This window comes from Bubalus bubalis, chromosome 9, assembly GCF_019923935.1.
Source record: "Bubalus bubalis isolate 160015118507 breed Murrah chromosome 9, NDDB_SH_1, whole genome shotgun sequence".
Taxonomy (NCBI): Eukaryota; Metazoa; Chordata; class Mammalia; order Artiodactyla; family Bovidae; genus Bubalus; species Bubalus bubalis.
Genome location: NC_059165.1, coordinates 97,434,298 through 97,458,297, shown reverse-complemented (window position 1 = coordinate 97,458,297; position 24,000 = coordinate 97,434,298). Strand labels below are relative to the sequence as shown.

The following is a 24,000-nucleotide window of genomic DNA, read 5'->3' as shown; positions in this document are numbered from 1 at the left end:
CTGAGAACTACTTAACAGAGATTTTTGTTCTTGTAGCCTATTCTGTGCCAAGCAAAGAGAGGTGCTGAGAAATCGGATATGAATAAGACTCAGTTTTCCCTGGAGGCATTCAGAATCTATTTGCATAAGGACAAGAACTATCTCACAAAATGTTCTTTCAGGATCTGGGAAAAATCAAACCTCAGATCACAGAATATTTTGATTGAGTAATTGGTACTTAAACTCAAGGATAATAATAATAAAGCAATACCTAAAATTTACTCTGTCATTATTGTAATGCAAATGCATCCAGGGAACATTTAATCACATGCTTTTTACTTCTTTTGTTTCATTCTTACTTAGGCAGTTGTATCAATTATATATCAATTTTGATGACCAGTTTCAGGCTCAAAGATATTAAGAGCTTGTCCAGTGTGGTTCAGATAATAAATAGAGCATAAGATTCAAAGTTAAATTGTGGGTTTCTGAAGCCCATGCACTGAACTTGTGCACTCCGTTTACGTACACTTCAGAGAGTTGAAGCAGAGACTGAGAAGTCTCTTCCAAACTTCCTAACATATACCTTTATACTGTTTCTTGTTTTCTAATCAGCACCCTAACACTATACTCTCTTAGAGATCCAGAGGTTATAAATTATAAGAATGAAGGAGCAGGTTGACAGTGAAGCAAAATTTGAGATCAAAGACAAGAGAGACAAGTGCCTTGAATTGTCAAAACTGATACTTTCTGGGATCCCCAGACAGTTAAGAATCAGCCTGCAATGTAGGAGATATGGGTTTAATCCCTGGGTTGGGAAGATCCCCTGGAGAAGGGAATGGCTACCCACTCAAGTATTCTTGCGTGGAGAGATCCATGGACCGAGAAACCTAGCAGGCTACCGTCCATGGGGTTGCAGAGTCAGACACGACTGAGTGACGAACACTTTTACTTTTTCACTTTCACTTTCAACTCAGTCTTCTTTCCTATCACTGATGTAGCAGGTGCCACTCATACTGTCCATTGTGTCTACTGTGAACACCCAAAAAGAAGAGTACAGTGATCAGGGGGTCTCTGTGTGCTGTGCTGTGCTTAGTTGCTCAGTCATGTCCAACTCTTTGTGACCCTATGGACTGTAGCCCACCAGGCTCCTCTGTCCACAGGGATTCTCCAGGCAAGAATACTAGAGTGGGTTGCCATGCCCTCCTCCAGGGTTTCTTCCCAACCCAGGGATTGAACCCAGGTCTCCTGCATTGTAGGCAAATTCTTTATCATTTGAGCCACTAGGGGAGCCCAGGGGGTCTCTATCTGGGAAGAAAAGGAAGAGAGTTTGCTTTTTGGTGTTTTCCTTTTTTATAGCTTAATAAAACTTCTTCGATATGTCTCAAATCCTAAACATTTGTGAAAGGTTGATTTATCATCAAATCCAACCCTCTTATGTACAGTCGAACAATTTAGGACCAAAGCAGTTCTCAAATGCTAAGTTGGTCTTTGTATGCCAGCTAAAGAGCTTTATTTTTTTTTAAATTTTGAATTCTTATTTAAATTTTTTAAATTGGAATATAGTTGATTTACAATGTTGTGTTAGTTTCAGGTGTACAATCAAGTGAATCAGTTATTCACATACATACATCTGCTCTTTTTTAGATTCTTTTCCCTGTAATGATAGTATATTGAGCAGATGTGCTATACAGTAGATCCTTACTAGTCATCTATTTTATATAACAGTGTGTATATGTCAATCTCAATCTCCAGATTTATCCCTCCCACCCTTACCCCGTGGTAACCACAAGTTTCTTTTCTACATCTGTGACTCTATTTCTGTTTTGTAAATAAATGCATTTGTACTATTTTTTTAAAAGAGTCCACATATAAGTGATATCATATATTTGTCTTTTTCTGTTTGACTTACTTCACTCAGTATGACAGTCTCTGGCTCTAGCAATCTAAATATCCATCGACAAACGAGTGGATAAAGAAGGCGCGGTAGATATATACAATGAAATATTACTCAGCAATTTTAGAAAAGAATGATATAATGTCATTTGCAGTCACATCGATGGAACTAGAAATTACTATGAACTTTTCAATAAACTCTTATGTAGGTGAGAGTTACATTTTCCCCAAATTCACCCTTGCATGAAGTTTGGATTGGCAGGAGAGAATACTGTCTAGGTGCCCTATAAAAGGAGATTCAATGTTTACATTAAAATCTGACTTTACTCCCTTTTTATCCCAGGGCTTGATAAAAATTGCAGTAAAATACTGATATCTTATCCTCAGCCATAAAATAATGATAACGCACAATGTTGTCTTTTGAGGCTGGTAATGCGACAGAGGATGAGATGGCTGGATGGCATCACTGACCCGATGGACATGAGTCTGGGTGAACTCTGGGAGTTGGTGATGGACAGGGAGGCCTGGCGTGCTGCGATTCATGGGGTCCCAAAGAGTCAGACACGACTGAGTGATTGATCTGATCTGATCTGATCTGTTGTTCCATGTCCAGTTCTAATTGTTGCTTCCTGACCTGCATGTAGGTTTCTCAAGAGACAGGTCAGGTGGTCTAATATTCCCATCTCTTGAAGAATTTTCCACAGTTTATTGTGATCCACACAGTCAAAGGCTTTGGCATAGTCAATAAAGCAGAAACAGATGTGTTTCTGGAACGCTCTTCCTTTTCCCATGAACCAGCGGATGTTGGCAATTTGATCTCTGTTTCCTCTGCCTTTTCTAAAACCAGCTTGAACATCTGGAAGTTCACAGTTCACGTATTGCTGAAGCCTGGCTTGGAGAATTTTGAGCATTACCTTACTAGTGTGTGAGATGAGTGCAATTGTGCGGTAGTTTGAGCATTCTTTGGCATTGCCTTTCTTTGGGATTGGAATAAAAACTGACCCTTTCCAGTCCTGTCGCCACTGCTGAGTTTTCCAAATTTGCTGGCATATTGAGTGCAGCCCTCTCACAGCATCATCTTTCAGGATTTGGAATAGCTCAACTGGAATTCCATCACCTCCACTAGCTTTGTTCGTAGTGATGCTTTCTAAGGCCCACTTGACTTCACATTCCAGGATGTCTGGCTCTAGGTCAGTGATCACACCATCGTGATTATCTGGGTCATGAAGATCTGTTTTGTACAGTTCTTCTGTGTATTCTTGCCACCTCTTCTTAATATCTTCTGCTTTTGTTAGGTCCATACCATTTCTGTCCTTTATCGAGCCCATCTTTGCATGAAATATTCCCTTGGTATCTCTAATTTTCTTGAAGAGATCTCTAGTCTTTCCCATTCTGTTGTTTTCTTCTATTTCTTTGCATTGATCACTGAGGAAGGTTTTCTTATCTCTCCTTACTATTCTTTGGAACTCTGCATTCAAATGGGAATATCTTTCCTTTTCTACTTTGCTTTTCACTTCTCTTCTTTTCACAGCTATTTGCAAGGCCTCCTCAGACAGCCATTTTGCTTTTTTGCATTTCTTTTCCATGGGGATGGCCTTGATCCCTGTCTCCTGTACAATGTCACGAACTTCCGTCCATAGTTCATCATGCACTGTCTATCAGATCTAGTCCCTTAAATCTATTTCTCACTTCCACTGTATAATCATAGGGGATTTGATGTAAGTCATATCTGAACGGTCTAATGGTTTTCCCTACTTTCTTCAATTTATGTCTGAATTTGGCAATAAGGAGTTCATGATCTGAGCCACAGTCAGCTCCCAGTCTTATTTTTGCTGACTGTATAGAGCTTCTCCATCTTTGGCTGCAAAGGATAAAATCAATCTGATTTCAGTGTTGACCATCTGGTGATGTCCATGTGTAGAGTCTTCTTTTGTGTTGTTGGAAGAAGTGCATTTGCTATGACCAATCATTCTCTTGGCAAAACTCTATTAGCCTTTGCCCTGCTTCATTCTGTATTCCAAGGCCAAATTTGCCTGTTACCCCAGATGTTTCTTGACTTCCTACTTTTGCATTCCATTCCCCTATAATGAAAAGGACATCTTTTTTGGGTGTTAGTTCTAAAAGGTCTTGTAGGTGTTCATAGGACCATTCAACTTCAGCTTCTTCAGCATTACTGGTTGGGGCATAGACTTCGATTACTGTGATATTGAATGGTTTGCCTTGTAAACAAAGAGAGATCATTTTGTTGTTTTTTGTTTGTTTGTTTTGTTTTTATTTATGTTTTTATTGGAGGATAATTGCTTTACAGAATTTTGTTGTTTTCTGTCAAACCTCAACATGAATCAGCCATAGGTATAATCCAAGTACTGCATTTCAGACTCTTTTAGACCATGATGGCTACTCCATTTCTTCTAAGGGATTCTTGCCCACAGTAGTAGATAGAATGATCATCTGAGTTAAATTCACCCATTCCAGTCCATTTCAGTTCGCTGATTCCTAAAATGTTGACGTTCACTCTTGCCATCTCTATTTGACCACTTCCAATTTGCCTTGATTCATGGACCTAACATTCCAGGTTCCTATGCAACATTGCTCTTTACAGCATCGGACCTTACTTCTATCACCAGTCACATCCACAACTGGGTATTGTTTTTGCTTTGGCTTATTCCCTTCATTCTTTCTGGAGTTATTTCTCCACTGATCTCCAGTAGCTAATTGGGCACTTACTGACCTGGGGAGTTCCTCTTTCAGTATCCTATCATTTTGCCTTTTCATACTGTTCATGGGGTTCTCAAGGCAAGAATACTGAAGTGGTTTGCCATTCCTTTCTCCAGTGGACCACATTCTGTCACACTTTTCCACCATGACCCATCTGTCTTGGTTGGCCCTACATGGTGTGGCTTAGTTTCATTAAGTTAGACAAGGCTGTGGCCCGTGTGATCAGATTGGCTATTGGTATATCAATTCCTACATAAGAGTTTGTGAATCTATGTTTACAGTCATCATTTTCATCACCATCACCTTCATGATCATTTGGAGCACTTAGGAGATGATTTAGAGGGACCTGTGTTGTGATTAGGTAGACCAGATGCCCATGGAAGGCAGACCCAGTGTGCAGGGGAAATAGAAATTTAAATTAGAGTTCTAGGATGCCCAAAAGGTCCAACAACATCAACTTCATAAGCCTCTGAGCTGATCTTTGCATTTTGGTGCCCTCCCACTGACTATCTCAACTGCCCCACTGCCTTGATGATGAGAAAACAAGCTTCCTACAATCCCTCTACCTTCAGTGTCTTCCTCTGCATTGACACTGGCCTGTGCTGTGTCTCTGCTGGAGCAGGGATGAAGGATGCAGATTGCTTTCCCCTCCCCTACCTGCTCTTGGATGAGGAATGAAGCTTCGGGCTGGCGGCAAGATGTACTCAAGTATGGGCCTCCTGGTGCAGACAACAACTCCAGGAGGGTGAGACACACAGTTATCAACCCCACTGGACTTGAGCTGGCTAACTGAAGAGCTGAGAATCACAGGCTTATGTACAGTGATGCAGCCTTGAGACCTCAATCTGGGTAGCACATAATTTGCCAGATTTGTCCAAGGTGTCTTAGTCTCTGAGAATTTTATAATTTCGTGGAGGAAGAAAAGGAGAAAAGTGAGAGATTTAGACTTGTCCTCTTCTTGGGGGGGGAGTTTAACTTCTACTCATAGTCTCTGACTTTCACAATGTTTATCTCATCATAATATTCAGACAACTTTTTTTTTTTCAATTAGAGAAAACAGTGTGACTTTTTAATCTGCAGATCCACTTAATCAGTTATGTAATTTAGAGAGATTTACATCTTCTAAAACATGATTTTTTTCTATTTCCTTAATTAAGACTCTGTCTTGGGAAACCTTATTTTTCATTCTATGGTTCTGGTTTAGGGTTTTGGGATATCATGTTTGGAGATTTATGGGTTTTTCTTTTTTCTATTTTGAATGAGAGTTCCAACTCTAGTTCTAACATTACAGAATTTTAAATTTTAAGTTCTAGTTAATTTAATATTCTAGCTCTAATTTTTCTGTTAAGTTGTTGTATATTGTATGTTATTGCATGCATACTCAGTTATGTATGGCTTTTTATGACCCAATGGACTGTAGCCCACCAGGCTCCTCTGTCCATGGGATTTCCCAGGCAAGAATACTGGAGTGGGTTGCCATTTCCTCCTTCAGGGGATCTTCCTGACCAGAGATTGGACCTGGTTCTCCTGTGGCTCCTGCATTAAAGACAGATTCTTTACTCACTGAGCCACTGTGACATATTACACAACTGTGAATTTTGACATATTATTTGGAAACTTGCTAGCTTGCTTGAACACTTCAAGGGGTCTCAGAGAGTCTACATTCAAAATATAGGTGAGGACTTTAGTCTTATCAAGGCTTAACTAGGATAGTATCTGATTCCAAGCTCACTTTCATGACTCTTGGTAGGACTGAGTCCTTTCAGAGCCAGAGGACTCCCTTAGCTTTTTACCAAATAAGCTTCTGACAGCATGGCAGCTGGCTTCCATCAGAGCAAGGTGGTCATTTAGTGGGAGCAGGTTGGCAAGATGAAACCAGAGCTGGTCTACACATTAAGGTTGGAAGGGACAGTCCAATATTTTCCAAATTCAATTCATTGAAAGGAAGTCACTGTATCCAGTCTATACTCAAGGAGACAGATATACAAGGGCATGAATATAGGAGGAAGGGTTCATTATGAGCATCTTTGAAGCTACCCCCACATAGACCTCACACTTTTTCAGAAGCATTGACTCTAAGAAGGATTAAAACTATAGAGATGCTTCTGTGTTTGGTAGCCTTGTCTCCAACCCATCACAGTATCATCTTTTCAGGAAAAGTTCGCTGGAGAAGACCTGGCACAGGGAAGAGTATGCCCTGTTGTGGGTACTTCTGCAGATCCCACCATGCTGCTTCTGGCCATACAGTCAGGAGTCCAGAGGTAGCTTCCTTTAGGCATTGATTACTGAGGGCTAAGTACACCTAACGTTGGAGCAATATGTCCCTCATTTCTGACAGGATATATATATATATATATTAATCATTTTACAGCATACAGTTTAATGGCATCAGTACATTTACATTGCTTTGCAACCATCACCACCATCCATTTCCACATCTCCAGAACGTTTTCATCTTCCCCAACTGAAACTCTGTGCCCATTAAACACTAACTCCCCCTCCTCCTCTCAAAGCCTCTGGCAACCACCATTCTACTCTCTCTCTATGAATTTGACTATTATATCTGTGGAATCATTCAAATTTTGTCACTTTGTGTCTGGTTATATAATATGACTGGGGCAAAGTTAGATGGAATGGGAAGGAGAGTTATTAGAAAAACTGGGAATCAATTTTACTCTGATAGGTTCTCTCCCACCTACTCCTTGGGAAACACGCATCCCTGTTTTCCTAGGAAAATTCCAGTTGATAAATGTTTATTCAAACTTAATATTAACTGTGTCCTGTTTCAATGTCAAAATACTCTGGCTTGGAAATGAAGTGAAGTAGTCATGCCATTTGCTCAAAAATCCTTAAGGAGCAAAAATATATTAAATGCCTTGGTCATTAAGTTAGGGTTTGTATGCATGTATGCTAAGTCGCTTCAGTCATGTCTGACTCTTTGCAGCACTATGAACTATAGCCCACCAGACTCCTCCATCCATGGGGATTCTCCAGGCAAGAATACTGGAGTGGGTTGCCATGCCCTCCTTCTGTGGATCTTCCTGACCAGGGATCGAACCCGTGTCTCTTATGTCCTGCATTGGCAGGTGGGTTCTTTACCACTAGCACCACCTGGGAAGCAAGTTAGGGTTTAGATTCACCTAATACATAGGGGAAAAATCATAGAAAAAGTACGTAAGTAGTAAACTTCTCCCTCCCAAGAAAGAGGGAGCTATGATTATTTTGCAATGATAGAGACAAGACTACCCATTATGAAGAGTCTTGAGTAGTACATGATGAAAGTGAAAAGAATATACTGCTGTGTATGCAAAATCCTGGAAGGGATATGACTCATAGAGGTGTCCAAATAAGCTCTCAATTACATTAAACTTATTCTAAGAGGAGAAATCTGGAATCAAGATTGCCAGGAGAAATATCCATAACCTCAGATATGCAAGTGACACTACCCTTATGGCAGAGAGCAAGAGGAACTAAAGAGCCTCTTGAAGAAAGTGAAAGAGGAGAGTGAAAAAGTTGGCTTAAAACTCAATATTCAGAAAATGAAGATCATTGCATCTGGTCCCATCACTTCATGGCCAGCAGATAGGGAAACAATGAAAACAGTGAGAAATTTTATTTTGGGGGGCTCCAAAATCACTTCAGATGATGACTGCAGCCATGAAATTAAAAGACACTTGCTCCTTGGAAGAAAAGCTATGACCAAGCTAGACAGCATATTAAAAAGCAGAGACATTACTTTGCCAACAAATGTCCATCTGGTCAAATCTATGGTTTTTCCAGTAGTCATGTATGTATGTGAGAGTTGGACAATAAAGAAAGCTGGGCGCTGAAGAATAGATGTTTTTGAACTGTGGTGTTGGAGGAGACTCTTGAGCATCCCTTGGACTGCAAGGAGATCCAACCAGTCCATCCTAAAGGAAATCAGTCCCGAATATTCATTGGAAAGACTGATGCTGAAGCTAAAACTCCAATAATTTGGCCACCTGATGTGAAGAACTGACTCATTGGAAAAGACCCTGATGCTGGGAAAGATTGAAGGCAGGAGGAGAACGGGATGACAGAGGATGAGATGGTTGGATGGCATCACCGTCTCGATGGACATGAGTTTGAGTAAGCTCCGGGAGTTGGTGATGGACAGGGAAGCCTAGTGTTCTGCCGTCCATGGGTCACAAAGAGTCAGACATGACTGAGTTTCTGAACTGAACTGGAGGGAAAAAAATGTGTAAACAGCAAGCAGATCCAGAAAGACATAGATATGCTATGGGACTGCAGATCAGAATTTCTTCTTGCACGTGATTGACCTTGCTGCCTTTCCCAGTCCTATGAATGGAAAATGAATAGAAAGAAGATAACATGGATGTTGACCTTAGGCTATTCTGCTGATAATCTTCCAGAGGGCACTCTTGATGTCCTTATTCCTCAAACTGTAGATGAAGGGGTTCAGCATAGGGGTGACCACAGTGTACATCACTGAGGCCACTGCGCCCTTCCTGGGGGAAGACAAGGCAGCTGAGCTGAGATACACACCAAGGCCTGTTCCATAAAATAAGCAAACAACTACCAGGTGAGAGCCACAGGTGGAGAAGGCTTTATACCTCCCACCTAATGATGAGATTCTCAGAATGGAGGACATAATTTGAGTATATGAGTAAAGGATTCCTGAGAGTGGAATTCCACCAAAGATTGTACCAATGAAGTAGATTAATATGTTATTGGTGGAGGTGTCAGAACAGGCAAGGTTGAGGAGTTGAGAAAGGTCACAAAAGAAATGAGGGATTTCCACTTCTGCACAGAAGGTAAGCTGTGACATTACCAAATAGTGCAACAGGGAGGTCAAAAGGCTGATGGAAAATGACACCAAGACAAACAAGCCACAGAGGCGGGGGTTCATGATGACCAGATAGTGTAGGGGGTGACAAATGGCCACCAACCGGTCATAGGCCATCACTGTCAGAAGGAGACTCTCCAAACATACAAAAAGAGAAAAGACGGTCACCTGAGATAGGCACCCTGCATAGGTGATGGATTTGCTGTGTGTCTGGAGATTCACTAGCATCTTAGGGATGGTGGTGGTGGTGAAACTGACATCAGTCAATGATAGGTTAAAAAGGAAGAAGTACATGGGGGAGTGGAGGTGGGAATCAGAGGCGACAGCCAGGATGATGAGCAGGTTCCCAAGGATGGTGACCAGGTACATGGACAGGAAGAGCCCAAAGAGGAGGAGCTGAAGTTCTGGATCATCTGAGAGGCCCAGGAGGAGGAATTCTGAGATACCTGTTAGATTATGTGGTTCCATGTTGATGAAACACCTTTTGAAAAAGAAGAGAATATTCAATAAACAAATCAATTGTAGAGGGACCCAGATAAATGTCTATGCTTTGGATTTAAGCAGGTCACAAATAAAATGTTTAGGCTTGAAGACCATACATCCCATGGTCTTCAGCAATACTTCTTAGCTGTGAACACATGTTTTGCTATTGTTGTTCAGTTGCTAAATCATGTTCAACTCTTTGCAACCTCATGGACTGTAGCATGCCAGGCCCCTCTGTCCTCCACTATCTCCTGTAATTTGCTCAAATTCATGTCCATTGAGTCAATGATGCTATCTAACCATCTAACCCTCTGCTGCCTGCTTCTTCTGCTGCCCTCAATCTTTCCCAGTGTCAGGGTCTTTTCCAATAAGTTAGCTCTTTGCATTAGGAGGCCAAAATACTGGAGCTTCAGCTTCAGCATCAGTCCTTCCAATGGATATTCAGGGTTGATTTCCTTTAGGATGGACTGGTTTGATCACCTTGCAGTCCAAGGGACCCTCAAGAGTCTCCTCCAGCACCAAAATTTGAAAGCATCCAATCTTTGAAGGATCAAAGCTGTGTTGTGGTGAAGGGGCTTGCAGAAATCAGTGAAACTATAAGCCATGCCGTGCAGGGCCACCCAAGATGGATGGGTCATAATGAAGAGTTCTGAGAAAATGTGGTCCATTGGAGAAGGAAATGCAACCCATTCCAGTATGCTTTCTATGAGGACTCCATGGATAGTATGATAAAGCCGGAACACATCTTTACTGATGCTCAAAGTACTGACCAGTGTTTTTGTACATCTACTTTAAAAGTACGAGGCCAAAGAATTTGAGAGAAGTAATGACAATTTGAGATCAGAACTTAATGAACACAGCAACATATTTGTCCCCTGATTTTGAAGGAAGTGTATGAAATGGAAAGTATTCTTTTCTCTTTTTTTAAAAAAAAAATCTGATTGAAGAACACTAAGAAACACTCAAATGTACTGTATCTAATCCAAATGCAGTACAAGAAGTTTCCTTGATGTGCATCTTAGTCCTAAAGATCTAGAATCCTGTTAATTGGATCCTAAATTAAAATGAAATGTTCAGAGATAGCATTTCTATGCAAATTATCTTTAATGGTTTTTCCATATTTTTTGGTTTTATGTCATTCATCTTCCAAGGAGATAAGGCTGGGTTATCTGGTCAAAATTCCTTCACATATAACTCAAATACAAATATTTGGCCTTGGTGGACTTCATATTTTGATAAACATTTTTGTTGAAAGCATAAAATCATACAGCATCACTGGTCTTTATTACTATATGATATGCCAATGATTAAAGAAAAATTCACTTTTAATAAATGCTTGTTTTTTTTCATTTTTAAAGTGCTATACAGTCTCACAGAAAGGTCTGAAGTTGAATTTGCCTTTTGCTGTTTTTGTTTGCAGTGGCTAATTAAAGCATCTTAAATGTGTCTTTAAATTGTTTTAGTTGAGTCTGAGTCTTTCTGACACTATGAATTGTAGTCTGCCAAATTCCTCTGTCCATGGGATTTTAAAGACAAGAGTACTGGCATGGGTTGCCATTTCCTTCACCAGGAGATCTTCCTGACTCAGGGATCAAACCTGCACAGCTTGTGTCTCCTGCATTGGCAGGCAGGTTCTTTACCACTAGCACCACCTGGGAAACTCTAATATATCTCTTCCTATACATTTGTAAAGGGTTGATTTCTCATCAAATCCAACTCTCTTACACACAGTTGAAAAATTTAAGGCCAAAGCCTGTTCTCAAATGCTACATTGGTCCTCTTATACCAGCTTTTCAAGTCATTCTTCCTTATTGAGAAATGACATTTCTCCTACATTCATCATCCTGAAGGCAACTCAGGTCTTCATTTCTCCTGACAGGTCAAAACATGATGTAATTTGGGAAAAATCAAAAGGGGAAAAATCTAAAGACTAATATCAGAAAAGTAGGGTAAAAAGTATACTTTTCATCTTGGGCAGGAAAGCTGGTAACCCCTGATAAAGAGTGGTAAAATATTTAACTTTGTTTCTTTGGATTAAGATTATGTACCTCTTGAAATTTACCAATAAAAGACTTCATAAGAAAAGAAAAACAATACATGAGTAGTTTGTACATATGGTGTATTAATTGAACTGGACCCAGGGTTGCTCTGATAGCTCAGTTGGTAAAGAATCCACCTTCAATATAGGAGACCCAGGTTCAATTCCTGGGTCAGGAAGATCCCCTGGAGGAAGGATAGGCTAACCACTCCAGTATTCTGGGGCTTCCCTTGTGGCTCAGCTGGGAAAGAATCTGTCTGCAATGCAGGAGACCTGGGTTCGATCCCTGGGTTGGGAAGATCTCCTGGATAAGAGAAAGGCTACCCACTCCAGTATTCTGGACTAGAGAATTCCATGGACTGTATAATCCATGGGGTTGCAAAGAGTAGGACACAACTGAATGACTCACTTACACTTTCTTCCAAGGTTGCTGTAAAAATTAAATTAAAATAAAGTACTTTAGTAGTGGTTCTCACTGCTTTACTTAAGCAAAGGAGAAAAGGAAAGATATAAGCATCTGAATGCAGAGTTCCAAAGAATAGCAAGAAGAGATAAGAATGTCTTCTTCAGCGATCAATGCAAAGAAATAGAGGAAAACAACAGAATGGGAAAGACTAGAGATATCTTCCAGAGAAGGCAATGGCAACCCACTCCGGTACTCTTGCCTGGAAAATCCCATGGACGGAGGGGCCTGGTGGGCTGCAGTCCATGGGGTCGCTAGGAGTCGAACATGACTGAGCGACTTCACTTTCACTTTTCACTTTCATGCATTGGAGAAGGAATGGCAACCCACTCCAGTGTTCTTACCTGGAGAATCCCAGGGACGGGGGAGCCTGGTGGGCTGCCATCTATGGGGTTGCACAGAGTTGGACATGACTGAAGCGACTTAGCAGCAGCAGCAGCAGCAGCAGAGATGTCTTCAAGAAAATTAGAGATACCAAGGGAATATTTCACGCAAAGATGGGCTCAATAAAGGACAGAAATGGTATGGACCTACCAGAAGCAGAAGATATTAAGAAGAGATGGCAAGAATACACAGAAGAACAGTACAAAAAAGATCTTCACAACCCAGATAATCACGATGGTGTGATCACTGACCTAGAGCCAGACATCCTGGAATGTGAAGTCAAGTGGGCCTTATGAACAAAGCTAGTGGAGGTGATGAAATTCCAGTTGAGCTATTCCAAATCCTGAAAGATGATGCTGTGAAAGTGCTGCACTCAATATGCCAGCAAATTTGGAAAACTCAGCAGTGGCCACAGGACTGGAAAAGGTCAGTTTTCATTCCAATCCTAAAGAAAGGCAATGCTAAAGAATGCTCAAACTACCACACAATTGCACTCATCTCACACGCTAGTAAAGTAATGCTCAAAATTCTCCAAGCCAGGCTTCAGCAATACGCGAACCGTGAACTTCCAGATGTTCAAGCTGGTTTTAGAAAAAGCAGAGGAACCAGAGATGAAACTGCCAACATCCACTGTATCATCAAAAAAGCAAAAGAGTTCCAGAAAAGCATCTATTTATGCTTTATTGACTATGCCATAGCCTTTGACTGTGTGGATCACAATAAACTGTGGAAAATTCTGAAAGAGATGGGAATACCAGAACACCTGACCTGTCTCTTGAGAAACCCATATGCAGATCAGGAAGCAACAGTTAGAACTGGACATGGAACAGCACACTGGTTCCAAATAGGAAAAGAAGTATGTCAAGGCTGTATATTGTCACCCTGCTTATTTAACTTATATGCAGAGTACATCATGAGAAATGCTGGGCTGGAAGAAGCACAAGCTGGAATCAAGATTGCTGGGAGAAATATCAATAACCTCAGATATGCAGATGACACCACCCTTATGGCAGAAAGTGAAGAGGAACTCAAAAGCCTCTTGATGAAAGTGAAAGTGGAGAGTGAAAAAGTTGGCTTAAAGCTCAACATTCAGAAAACGAAGATCATGGCATCTGGTCCCATCACTTCATGTGAAATACATGGGGAAACAGTGGAAATACTGTCTGACTTTATTTTTTGGTGCTCCAAAATCACTGCAGATGGTGACTGCAGCCATGAAATTAAAGGACGCTTACTCCTTGGAAGAAAAGTTATGACCAACCTAGATAGCATATTGAAAAGCAGAGACATTACTTTTCCAACAAAGGTTCATCTAGTCAAGGCTATGGTTTTTCCAGTGGTCATGTATGGATGTGAGAGTTGGACTGTGAAGAAAGCTGAGCACTGAAGAATTGATGCTTTTGAACTGTGGTGTTGGAGAAGACTCTTGAGAGTCCCTTGGACTGCAAGGAGATCCAACCAGTCCATTCTGAAGGAGATCAGCCCTGGGATTTCTTTGGAAGGACTGATGCTAAAGCTGAAACTCCAGTACTTTGGCCACCTCATGCGAAGAGTTGACTCATTGGAAAAGACTCTGATGCTGGCAGGATTGAGGGCAGGAGGAGAAGGTGATGACAGAGGATGAGATGGCTGGATGGCATCTCTGACTCAATGGACATGAGTCTGAGTGAACTCCGGGAGTTGGTGATGGACAGGGAGGCCTGGCGTGCTGCAATTCATGGGGTCGCAAAGAGTCAGACACGACTGAGCGACTGAACTGAACTGAGTGGTTATCAATGTTAGCTGATTGGTCTTTTTGATCCTTTTGATCTTTTCAAATTTAACTATGAATAGACCACAGCCTAGAACCAATTAGATCAGAATCTCTACCTGTAGTCCTTTGGGCATACTTATCAGGAGGCAGTAATGGGACAGAATCTGCCTGCCAATGCAGGAGACACAAAAGATGTGGGTTCGATCCCTGGGTCAAGAAGATCTCATGGAGTAGTAAATGACAATTGCTTCAGTATTCTTGCCTGGAGAAGTCCATGGACAGAGGAACTTGGTGGGTGATAGCCCATGGGACCACAAAGAGTCAGACATGACTGAGCAAATGAACAGACACACACATCTCGCCTGGGTAGAGAACCATTACCAGTATATTAACTGTTGTATTAGTGTTATGTATTATCACCACCTTTTCCAGTCCTGTGGCCACTGCTGAGTTTTCCAAATTTGCTGGCATATTGGGTGCAGCACTTTCACAGCATCATCTTTCAGGATCTGAAACAGCTCAACTGGAATTCCATCACCTCCACTCGCTTTGTTCATAGTGATGCTTCCTAAGGCCCACTTGACTTCACATTCCAGGATGTCTGGCTCTAGGTCAGTGATCACACCATCGTGATTATCTGGGTCGTGAAGATCTTTTTTGTACAGTTCTTCTGTGTATTCTTGCCACCTCTTCTTAATATCCTCTGCTTCTGTTAGGTCCATACCATTTCTGTCCTTTATCGAGCCCATCTTTGCATGAAATGTTCCTTTGGTATCTCTGATTTTCTTGAAGAGATTCTAGTCTTTCCCATTATCTTGTTTTCCTCTATTTCTTTGCACTGATCCCTGAAGAAGGCTTTCTTATCTCTTCTTGCTATTCTTTGGAACTCTGCATTCAGATGCTTATATCTTTCCTTTTCTCCTTTGCTTTTCACTTCTCTTCTTTTCACAGCTATTTGTAAGTAATTTGTAAAGTAATGCTCAAAATTCTCCAAGCCAGGCTTCAGCAATATGTGAACCATGAACTTCCTGATGTTCAAGTTGGTTTTAGAAAAGGCAGAGGAACCAGAGATCAAATTGCCAACATCCACTGGATCATGGAAAAAGCAAGAGAGTTCCAGAAAAACATCTATTTGTGCTTTATTGACTATACAAAAGCCTTTGACTGTGTGGCTCACAATAACCTGTGGAAAATTCTGAAAGAGATGGGAATACCAGAACACCTCATCTGCCTCTTGAGAAATTTGTATGCAGGTCAGGAAGCAACAGTTAGAACTGGACATGGAACAACAGACTGGTTCCAAATAAAGAAAGGAGTACGCCAAGGCTGTATATTGTCACCCTGCTTATTTAACTTATATGCAGAGTACATCATGAGAAACGCTGGACTGGAAGAAACACAAGCTGGAATCAAGATTGCCGGGAGAAATATCAATAAGCTCAGATATGCAGATGACACCACCCTTATGGCAGAAAGTGAAGAGGAACTCAAAAGCCTCTTGATGAAAGTGAAAGTGGAGAGTGAAAAGTTGGCTTAAAGCTCAACATTCAGAAAATGAAGATCATGGCATCCGGTCCCATCACTTCATGGGAAATAGATGGGGAAACAGTTTCAGACTTTATTTTTTGGGGCTCCAAAATCACTGCAGATGATGACTGCAGCCATGAAATTAAAAGACGCTTACTCCTTGGAAGGAAAGTTATGACCAACCTAGATAGCATATTGAAAAGTGGAGACATTACTTTGCCAACAAAGGTTCGTCTAATCAAGGCTATGGTTTTTCCAGTGGTCGTGTATGGATGTGAGAGTTGGACTGTGAAGAAAGCTGAGTGCTGAAGAACTGATGCTTTTGAACTGTGATGTTGGAGAGGACTCTTGAGAGTCCCTTGGACTGCAAGGAGATCCAACCAGTCCATTCTGAAGGAGATCAGCCCTGGGATTTCTTTGGAAGGACTGATGCTAAAGCTGAAACTCCAGTACTTTGGCCCCCTCATGCGAAGAGTTGACTCATTGGAAAAGACTCTGATGCTGGGAGGCAAGAGGAGAAGGGGACGACAGAGGATGAGATGGCTGGATGGCATCACTGACTCAATGGACGTGAGTCTGGGTGAACTCTGGGAGTTGGTGATGGACAGGGAGGCCTGGCGTGCTGCGATTCATGGGGTGGCAAAGAGTGGGACATGACTGAGTGACTGATCTGATTATTACTACCATTATTACCATACTGAAAAATATAAATATTTAATAATGCTCACTTTAGAATTCATATTTATTACAGATAAAACCTGGGGATTTCTTGGTATTTCTGCATGATCTTATTCCCTTGAACTTCAATTGCCCAAAGGTAAACATTGTCATGAATTTGGTATATGCATTTTCCTTTCAATGTTTCCTTAATATTGGTGTTGATTTTTTGTATTCACAAGAAATTTTCTTGAAAACTCACTTAAATACTATTAGACTAAAGATGCTGTTAACTGAATTCTGATATACAAAACATTGTCTTTTAAGCCTCTTGAAAAAGAAAGATATATACATTTGAATGCAGAGTTCCAAAAATAGCAAGGAGAGATAAGAAATCATTCCTCAGTGATCAATGCAAAGAAATAGAAGAAAACAATAGAATGGGAAAGACTAGAGATCTCTTCAGGAAAATTAGAGGTACCAAGGGAACATTTCATGCAAAGATGGGCTCGATAAAGAACGAAATGGTATGGACCTAACAGAACCGGAAGATATTAAGAAGAGGTGGCAAGAATACACAGAATAACTATACAAAGAAGATCTTCATGGCCCAGATAACCAAGATGGTGTGATCACTGACCTAAAGCCAGACATCCTGGAATGTGAAGTCAAATGGGCCTTAGAAAGCATCAGTACGAACAAAGCTAGTGGGAGTGATGGAATTCCAGTTGAGCTATTTCAACTCCTAAAATATGATGCTGTGAAAGTGCTGCAATCAATATGCCAGCAAATTTGGAAAACTCAGCAATGGTCACAGGATTGGGAAAGGTCAGTTTTCATTCCAATCCCAAAAAAAGGCAATGCTAAAGAATGTTCAAACTACCACACACTTGCACTCATCTCACACGTTAGCAAAGTAATGCTCAAAATTCTCCAAGCGAGGCTTCAACAATACATGAACCATGAACTTCCAGATGTTCAAGCTGGATTTAGAAAAGGCAGAGGAAACAGAGATCAAATTGCCTACATCCACTGGGTCATCAAAAAAGCAAGAGAGCTCCAGCAAAACATCTACTTTAGCTTTATTGACTACACCAAAGCCTTTGACTATGTGGATCACAACAAACTGGAAAATTCTGAAAGAGATGGGAATACCAGATCACCTTACCTGTATCCTGAGAAATCTGTATGCAGGTCAAGAAGCAACAGTTAGAACTGGACATGGAACAACAGACTCATTCCAAATAAAGAAAGGAGTACGCCAAGGCTGTATATTGTCACCCTGCTTATTTAACTTCTATGCAGAGTTTATCATGTGAAATGCCAGGCTGGATGAAGCACAAGCTGGAATCAAGATTTCCGGGAGAAATATCAATAACCTTAGATATGCAGATGACACCACCCTTATGGCAGAAAGTGAAGAAGAACTAAAGAGCCTCTTGATGAAAGTGAAAGAGTAGAGTGAAAAAAAAAAGTTGGCTTAAAACTCAACCTTCAGAAAATGAAGATCATGACATCCAGTCCCATCACTTCATGGCAAATAGATGAGGAAACCATGGAAACAGTGAGAGACTTTATTTTGTGGGCTCCAAAATCACTGAAGATGGTGACTGCAGCCATGAAATTAAAAGATGCTTGCTCCTGGAAGAAAAGTTATGACCAAGCTAGACAGCATATTAAAATGCAGAGACATTACTTTGCCAACAAAGGTCCATCTAGTTCAAGGTATGGTTTTTCCAGTAGTCATGTATGGATGTGAGAGTTGGACTATAAAGAAAGCTGAGCACCAAAGAATTGGTGCTTTTGAATTCTGGTGTTGGAGAAGACTCTTGAGAGTCCCATGGAGTGCAAGGAGATCAAACCAGTCCATCCTAAAGGAGATCAGTCTTGAATATTCATTGGAAGGACTGATGCTGAAGCTGAAGCTCCAGTACTTTGGCCACTCGATGTGAAGAAATATCTTATTGGAAAAGACCCTGATCCTGGGAAAGATTGAAGGCAGCAGGAGAAGGGGATGATAGAGGATGAAATGGTTAAATGGCATCACTGACACGATGGATATGAGTTTAAGTAGGCTCCTGGGGTTGGTGATGGACAGGGAAACCTGGCGTGCTGCAGTCCATGGGGTCACAAAGAGTCAGACATGACTGAGTGGCTGAACTGACCTGAAGTACTACATTTGTTTCAATACATAAAATGAGCATAGTATATCCTGGGGGATACGCTGAGTTATCAGTTAGGGAAATTCTTGTACCATCCTTCATGATACACAAATGAGAATTTCCAAATATGCACACATTATTTCAATTGTAAAAATTGAAACCTGTGCAATTTTACTATTAATTACCTGTAATTGTTTTCCTTGTGGAAAAATCAGACAAGATCAAGTACATGTTCTGATTTTCAAAATTATGTCAAAAATATTCCTGAAATCTGACTAGCAATAGTTTTTCATGATAGAGCCACATGAAAATTCCCATTTTGTATACGGCTGTTATTTTCATGTGTCAAATTTCCAAAATGGACTGGAAAATGCATTACCATTCATAGAAAATCTTATGGCCCATAATATGTATTCAAAAAGTCCCCATTTGATGCATTCTGCTAATTCATAGATGGACCCACCGAATCACACTAGAAGGAATCCATCATTCTATTTACTTCCATTTGGTCATCTGGGACTAAAGCAGGTTTGGAAATAAAGCAATCAGTCATTGCACCCTGGTGGGACAGAGCCCTAGGATGGGAATCAGCAGACCTTTGTCTGAGTCCCACATTTTTCACCCACTAAACATGGAGTGTGTGGAAATCTCCCCATCTCTGGGCACTGGTGCTCCTTACATTGAAGTCGGGCGAATAACATCCACTTGTAGGAGATATGGGTTATCAAGGAAGGAGAAATTTCCCCTTCTACCCTCTTGGGTTCTTGTGCATGGAATAATAATAGCATCGACACCAGGCAGATTAATAGGAGAAAAAGAAACACATTTGAATTCCTGCACATGGAGGTTTCATAGAAATGGGACCTAAGAAGTGTCCAGAGCAGGCAACTTTTATACTCTTTAGAGGAAGAAACAATAAATTGGTGAGGAATTGGCAGGACAAAGAATCTTAGTATTTGGGTGCTTAATTAGTGAAGAATCTAAATAGTCTGGGCTTGGGGTAGTAAATTAAAGAGATATAGAGTATTGTTTATACAGGTTTCTAGGCTCCAAATTCTCCATCTCTGATGATAAGTGGGTCCTTCTATCTCCAAATGCAGTGAGTAGACCTTTCATAAGAGAGATTCATTTCCTACTTTCATAGAGACAGAGAAAGACAGAGTTTCCTTCTTATATCAGCTCCTTCAAAAACAACTTCAGTTCATACCAATCAATATATCATTTTGGCATGTTTTGGGATGACCCATCCTGAGTCCCTGGAGGAGGACATGGCAACCCACTCCAGTATTCTTGCTTGGAGAATCCCATAGACAGAGGAGCCTGGTGGGCTACACAGTCCATGGGGTTGGAAAGAGTCCGACACGACGGAAGCAACTTAGTACACAGCACATCCTGATCCCCAATAGTGGCCTCTAACAGAGGTCAGTACTTAATAAACATTCAATCCTGATTCTTAAATCAGAATTTGAGACATCCCTGGAGTAGTTAGGTATTGATGAAGTACAATCCTAATAAAGGTTTAATGATCTTAGATTCTATCCTATAGCAGAGGCACAGAAACCTATCGTGGTTCAGGGAAGTCATTCATAAAATGAGTGGAGATCCTAAAATATGTCTCAGACCACACAATCAGATTAATTTCCCTTTTCTCTCTCTCTCTCTCTGGCTCTCTCTCTCTCTCTCTCTTTTTTTTTTTCTGAAAAAGGCTGTTTATTTTCTTTTTTTTTTCTCATTTTTCTTTCTTTTTAATTTTTAACTGGAGGATAATTGTTTCACAACATTGTGCTGGCCTCTGCCACACATCAGTGTGAATCAGCCATAAGTATACATATGTTCTCTCCCTCTTGAACATCCCTCCCACCTCCCACCCCATCCCACCCTTCTAGGTTATCACAGAGCATCTGATTTAAACTCTCTGTGTCATACAGCAAATTTCCACTGGCTATCTATTTTACATATGGTAATTTCTTTTGGGACCCAGTGTTGTTTTTTTTAAAAAAATAATCTCATGTTTTAAATTCTATTAAATGGAAAATAATAATTCTTGTAGAAAGTGACATAGAGGGTTACAAACACTGATTCATCTATTGTTTAGTCCTATAAGACTTCACTGGAAGGAACGTCGAAACAAGCAGGAAAGTGCCCAGCGTGTGGAAGTCATGTTGCCCACACTCTTTTTGAGAACCAAGGAAGGTCTATTCAATATTTTAATAGATTTTTGTTCTTGTATCTTGTTCTGTGCCAAGCAAGGAGAGGCTCTGAGAATTCAAGAAATGAAGGAAGCTCAGATGTGTCCCACCAGGCACTCTAACTCTACCTGCAGAAGAACAAAAATAAAATGTTCAGACTTCCCTGGAGGTCTGGTGGTTAAGAATCTGCCTACCAATGCAGGGACATAGGTTCAATCCCTGGTCCAGGAAGCTCCCATATGCCTTGGGGTAATTAAGACTGTAAGCCACAACTCCGGAAGCCCATGCACCCTAGAGCACCTGCTCTGCAATGAGAGAAGTCATCACAATGAGAAGCCCATGTACCGCAGAGAGTAGCCCCTATTTGCTGCAATGAGAGAAAGCACATGCAGCCATGAAGACCCAGTGTAGCCATAAATAAATAAATTGTAAAAAAATATTCTCTCAGGATTTAGGGAAAAAAAAACTTCTGATCACAGCATATGTCGCTTAACCTTATTGCTGCTGCTGATGATGATAAAGATACCTAGTTTACTCTGGTATTGCTATAAGGCATCCATCACACATTTAGTCACATGCTTAATACTCATTCTGTTTAATTCTTATGCACCAAGGTTCTATCGACTGATATCAATTTAGATGACAACATTCAGGCTCAAAGATATTAAAATCTTTCTCGTGTCATTTAAATACATACAGCAGATACAACTCAAAATTGACTGTGAGTCTCTGAGGCCTGTGCACTGAACTTCTCCACTGTTTGCCTACACTTCAGAGAGTTTAAGTAGGGGATCAGAGGTGTCTTCCAAACGTTCTAAGGTATACCTTTAAACTATTTTTTGTTTCTTGCCCAAGAATAAAGTTCAACACCCTCACTCTGTACTCCCTTAGAGATCAAGAGGATATAAATTACAAGAATGAAGGAGCAAGTGGATACAGAAACAAAATCCAAGAGCTGGCTCAAGAGAGAGAACTGTCTTGAATAATTTTACATGGAATCTTTGTGGGATTCTCATCATCAACTCAACCTTCTTTCCTGTAGTTGATGCATCAGGTACCACCACTGCTTTCCACTGTGTCTACCATGAACCCCCAAAGGGAAGAGCCCAGTGAGCAGGACATCTCTGCCTAGGATGAAAGGATTGCTTTTTGTCTTTGTAGTGTGTTGATAAAACTTCTTAAAGATGTCGCAAAACTAAACATTTGTGAAGGATTGATTTCTCATCAAATACACCCCTCTTATGAATACTTGAGAAATTTAGGACCGAGGCCACGTCTGAAACCCAAAGTTGGCCTTTTATGACAATTTCAGAACTTTCAAGCCAATTCTCTCTTTTAGAGGATGGCATTTCTCCTAAATTCAGCTCTCTGAATACAGGTTGTGTTAGCAGAAAAGAACACTGTCTAGATGCCCTATGAATGGAATTTCATTGTCTACATTCAAATCTGAATTTAATCCTTTTCTACCCCAGAGCCTAGTAAAAAATTGCATTAAAGTCCTGTGTTCCTATCCTTAACTGTAAAATGATGCTAAAGCATATTTGGGAGGTGATAATGCAGATAAGAGGAAACAAGCTATATGAAATCTTAACTCAGCTCCTGACATGTGGAATCCCTAGGTAAAAATTTATAATTTTGTGGTTACTGTTCATTTTCATGACCATCCCCTTCATGATCATCTGGAGTACTTAGGGTATAGGTTAGAGGTTCCTGTTTCTTGTTCAGGTAGAAAAGATGCCCAAGGAAGAAAGAAGGGAGAAAAATAAGCACTTAAATAAGAGTTCTAAGATACCCACTGGTAACAACAACATCAATTTCCAAAGCCTCTGAACGGAATCTATGCATTTTGGTGCCCTCCCACTGGCTAGTCCAACTGTCCCACTGCTTTGATGACGAGAAAACAAGACTCCCCCAATGCCTCCTGCGTTTAGTGTCTCCTGCTGCACTTGGCACTCACTGGGTTGTGCTGCGTCTCTGCTGGGGCAGGACTGAGGGATACAGATTGGCTGCCCGTTTTCCACTGTTTGTTGGATGAGGGCTGAGGCTTTGTCCTCAGGACTGGCAGCAAGGCAGACTCAGGTGTGGGCCTCCTGGTGTGGACAACAACTCTGGGGCGATGGGACACACAGCTATGGAACCCATTGGACTGGAGCTGGCTAACTGAAGGTCTGGGGAACACAGGCTGATTATTTATTGTGGTGCAGCTTTGAGACCTTAATGTATATAGCAGATAATTAGCCAACTTGGTCCATGGTTTCCCAGTCTCTGAGGATTTGCTAATTTAATGGAGGAGGAAGAGGAGAAAGTGACTGTTTTAGGAAGGACCTAGAACTGTGCTCTTCTCAGGAGGCTGATCTCGTCTCCTCACTCTGACTTCCAGGTTGTTTACTTCCTCATAAAATTCAGGCACATTCTATTTAATAAGAGAAGAGAATATGTGACTTTTATATCTGCACATTTATTGAGTTCATCATGTAAACTAGAGAGATTTAGGTCTTCCATAACAGGATTCTGACAGTATTTCTAATTCTTTAGTTAAGATTTCTGTCTCTGAAAACTTCCTACTTTTTATGTAGTCTTGCTTTGAAGTTTTAGATTTTATGCCTTGGAGATGTATGTTTTTGCTTTTGAATGACAGTTCAAATTCAAGTTCTAATTTAGGTGGAATTTAAAATTTCTAATTGTAATTAATTTAAAAATTTTGCTCTAATTTTACTGCTCAGTTGAAGTAGGTTTTCACATTGCACAAGTCTTTATTTGAAGTATTTATCTGGTTACTTGCTACTTTGCTTAAACTCTTCAAGAGGCCTTAGAGATATCTACATTAAAAATGTGTTAGGGCTACAGTACTTACAAGGCTTGCCTGGAGAAGTATCTGATTTCCCTCACTTACAAGTCTGTTGATGGGATTCAGTTCTTTGAGGTC

At 40.8% G+C, this 24,000-nt stretch overlaps 1 protein-coding gene across 1 annotated transcript; it reads right to left on the bottom strand.

The window, feature by feature from the left end:
- Positions 1-8,956: 8,956 nt before the first annotated feature.
- On the bottom strand, positions 8,957-9,913 carry LOC102407328 (olfactory receptor 18-like). Its single transcript, XM_006057449.3, has one exon. The coding sequence runs from the start codon at positions 9,884-9,886 to the stop codon at positions 8,957-8,959; it is 930 nt and encodes a 309-aa protein (XP_006057511.2). The 5' UTR covers positions 9,887-9,913.
- Between the last annotated feature and the right edge of the window lie 14,087 nt (positions 9,914-24,000).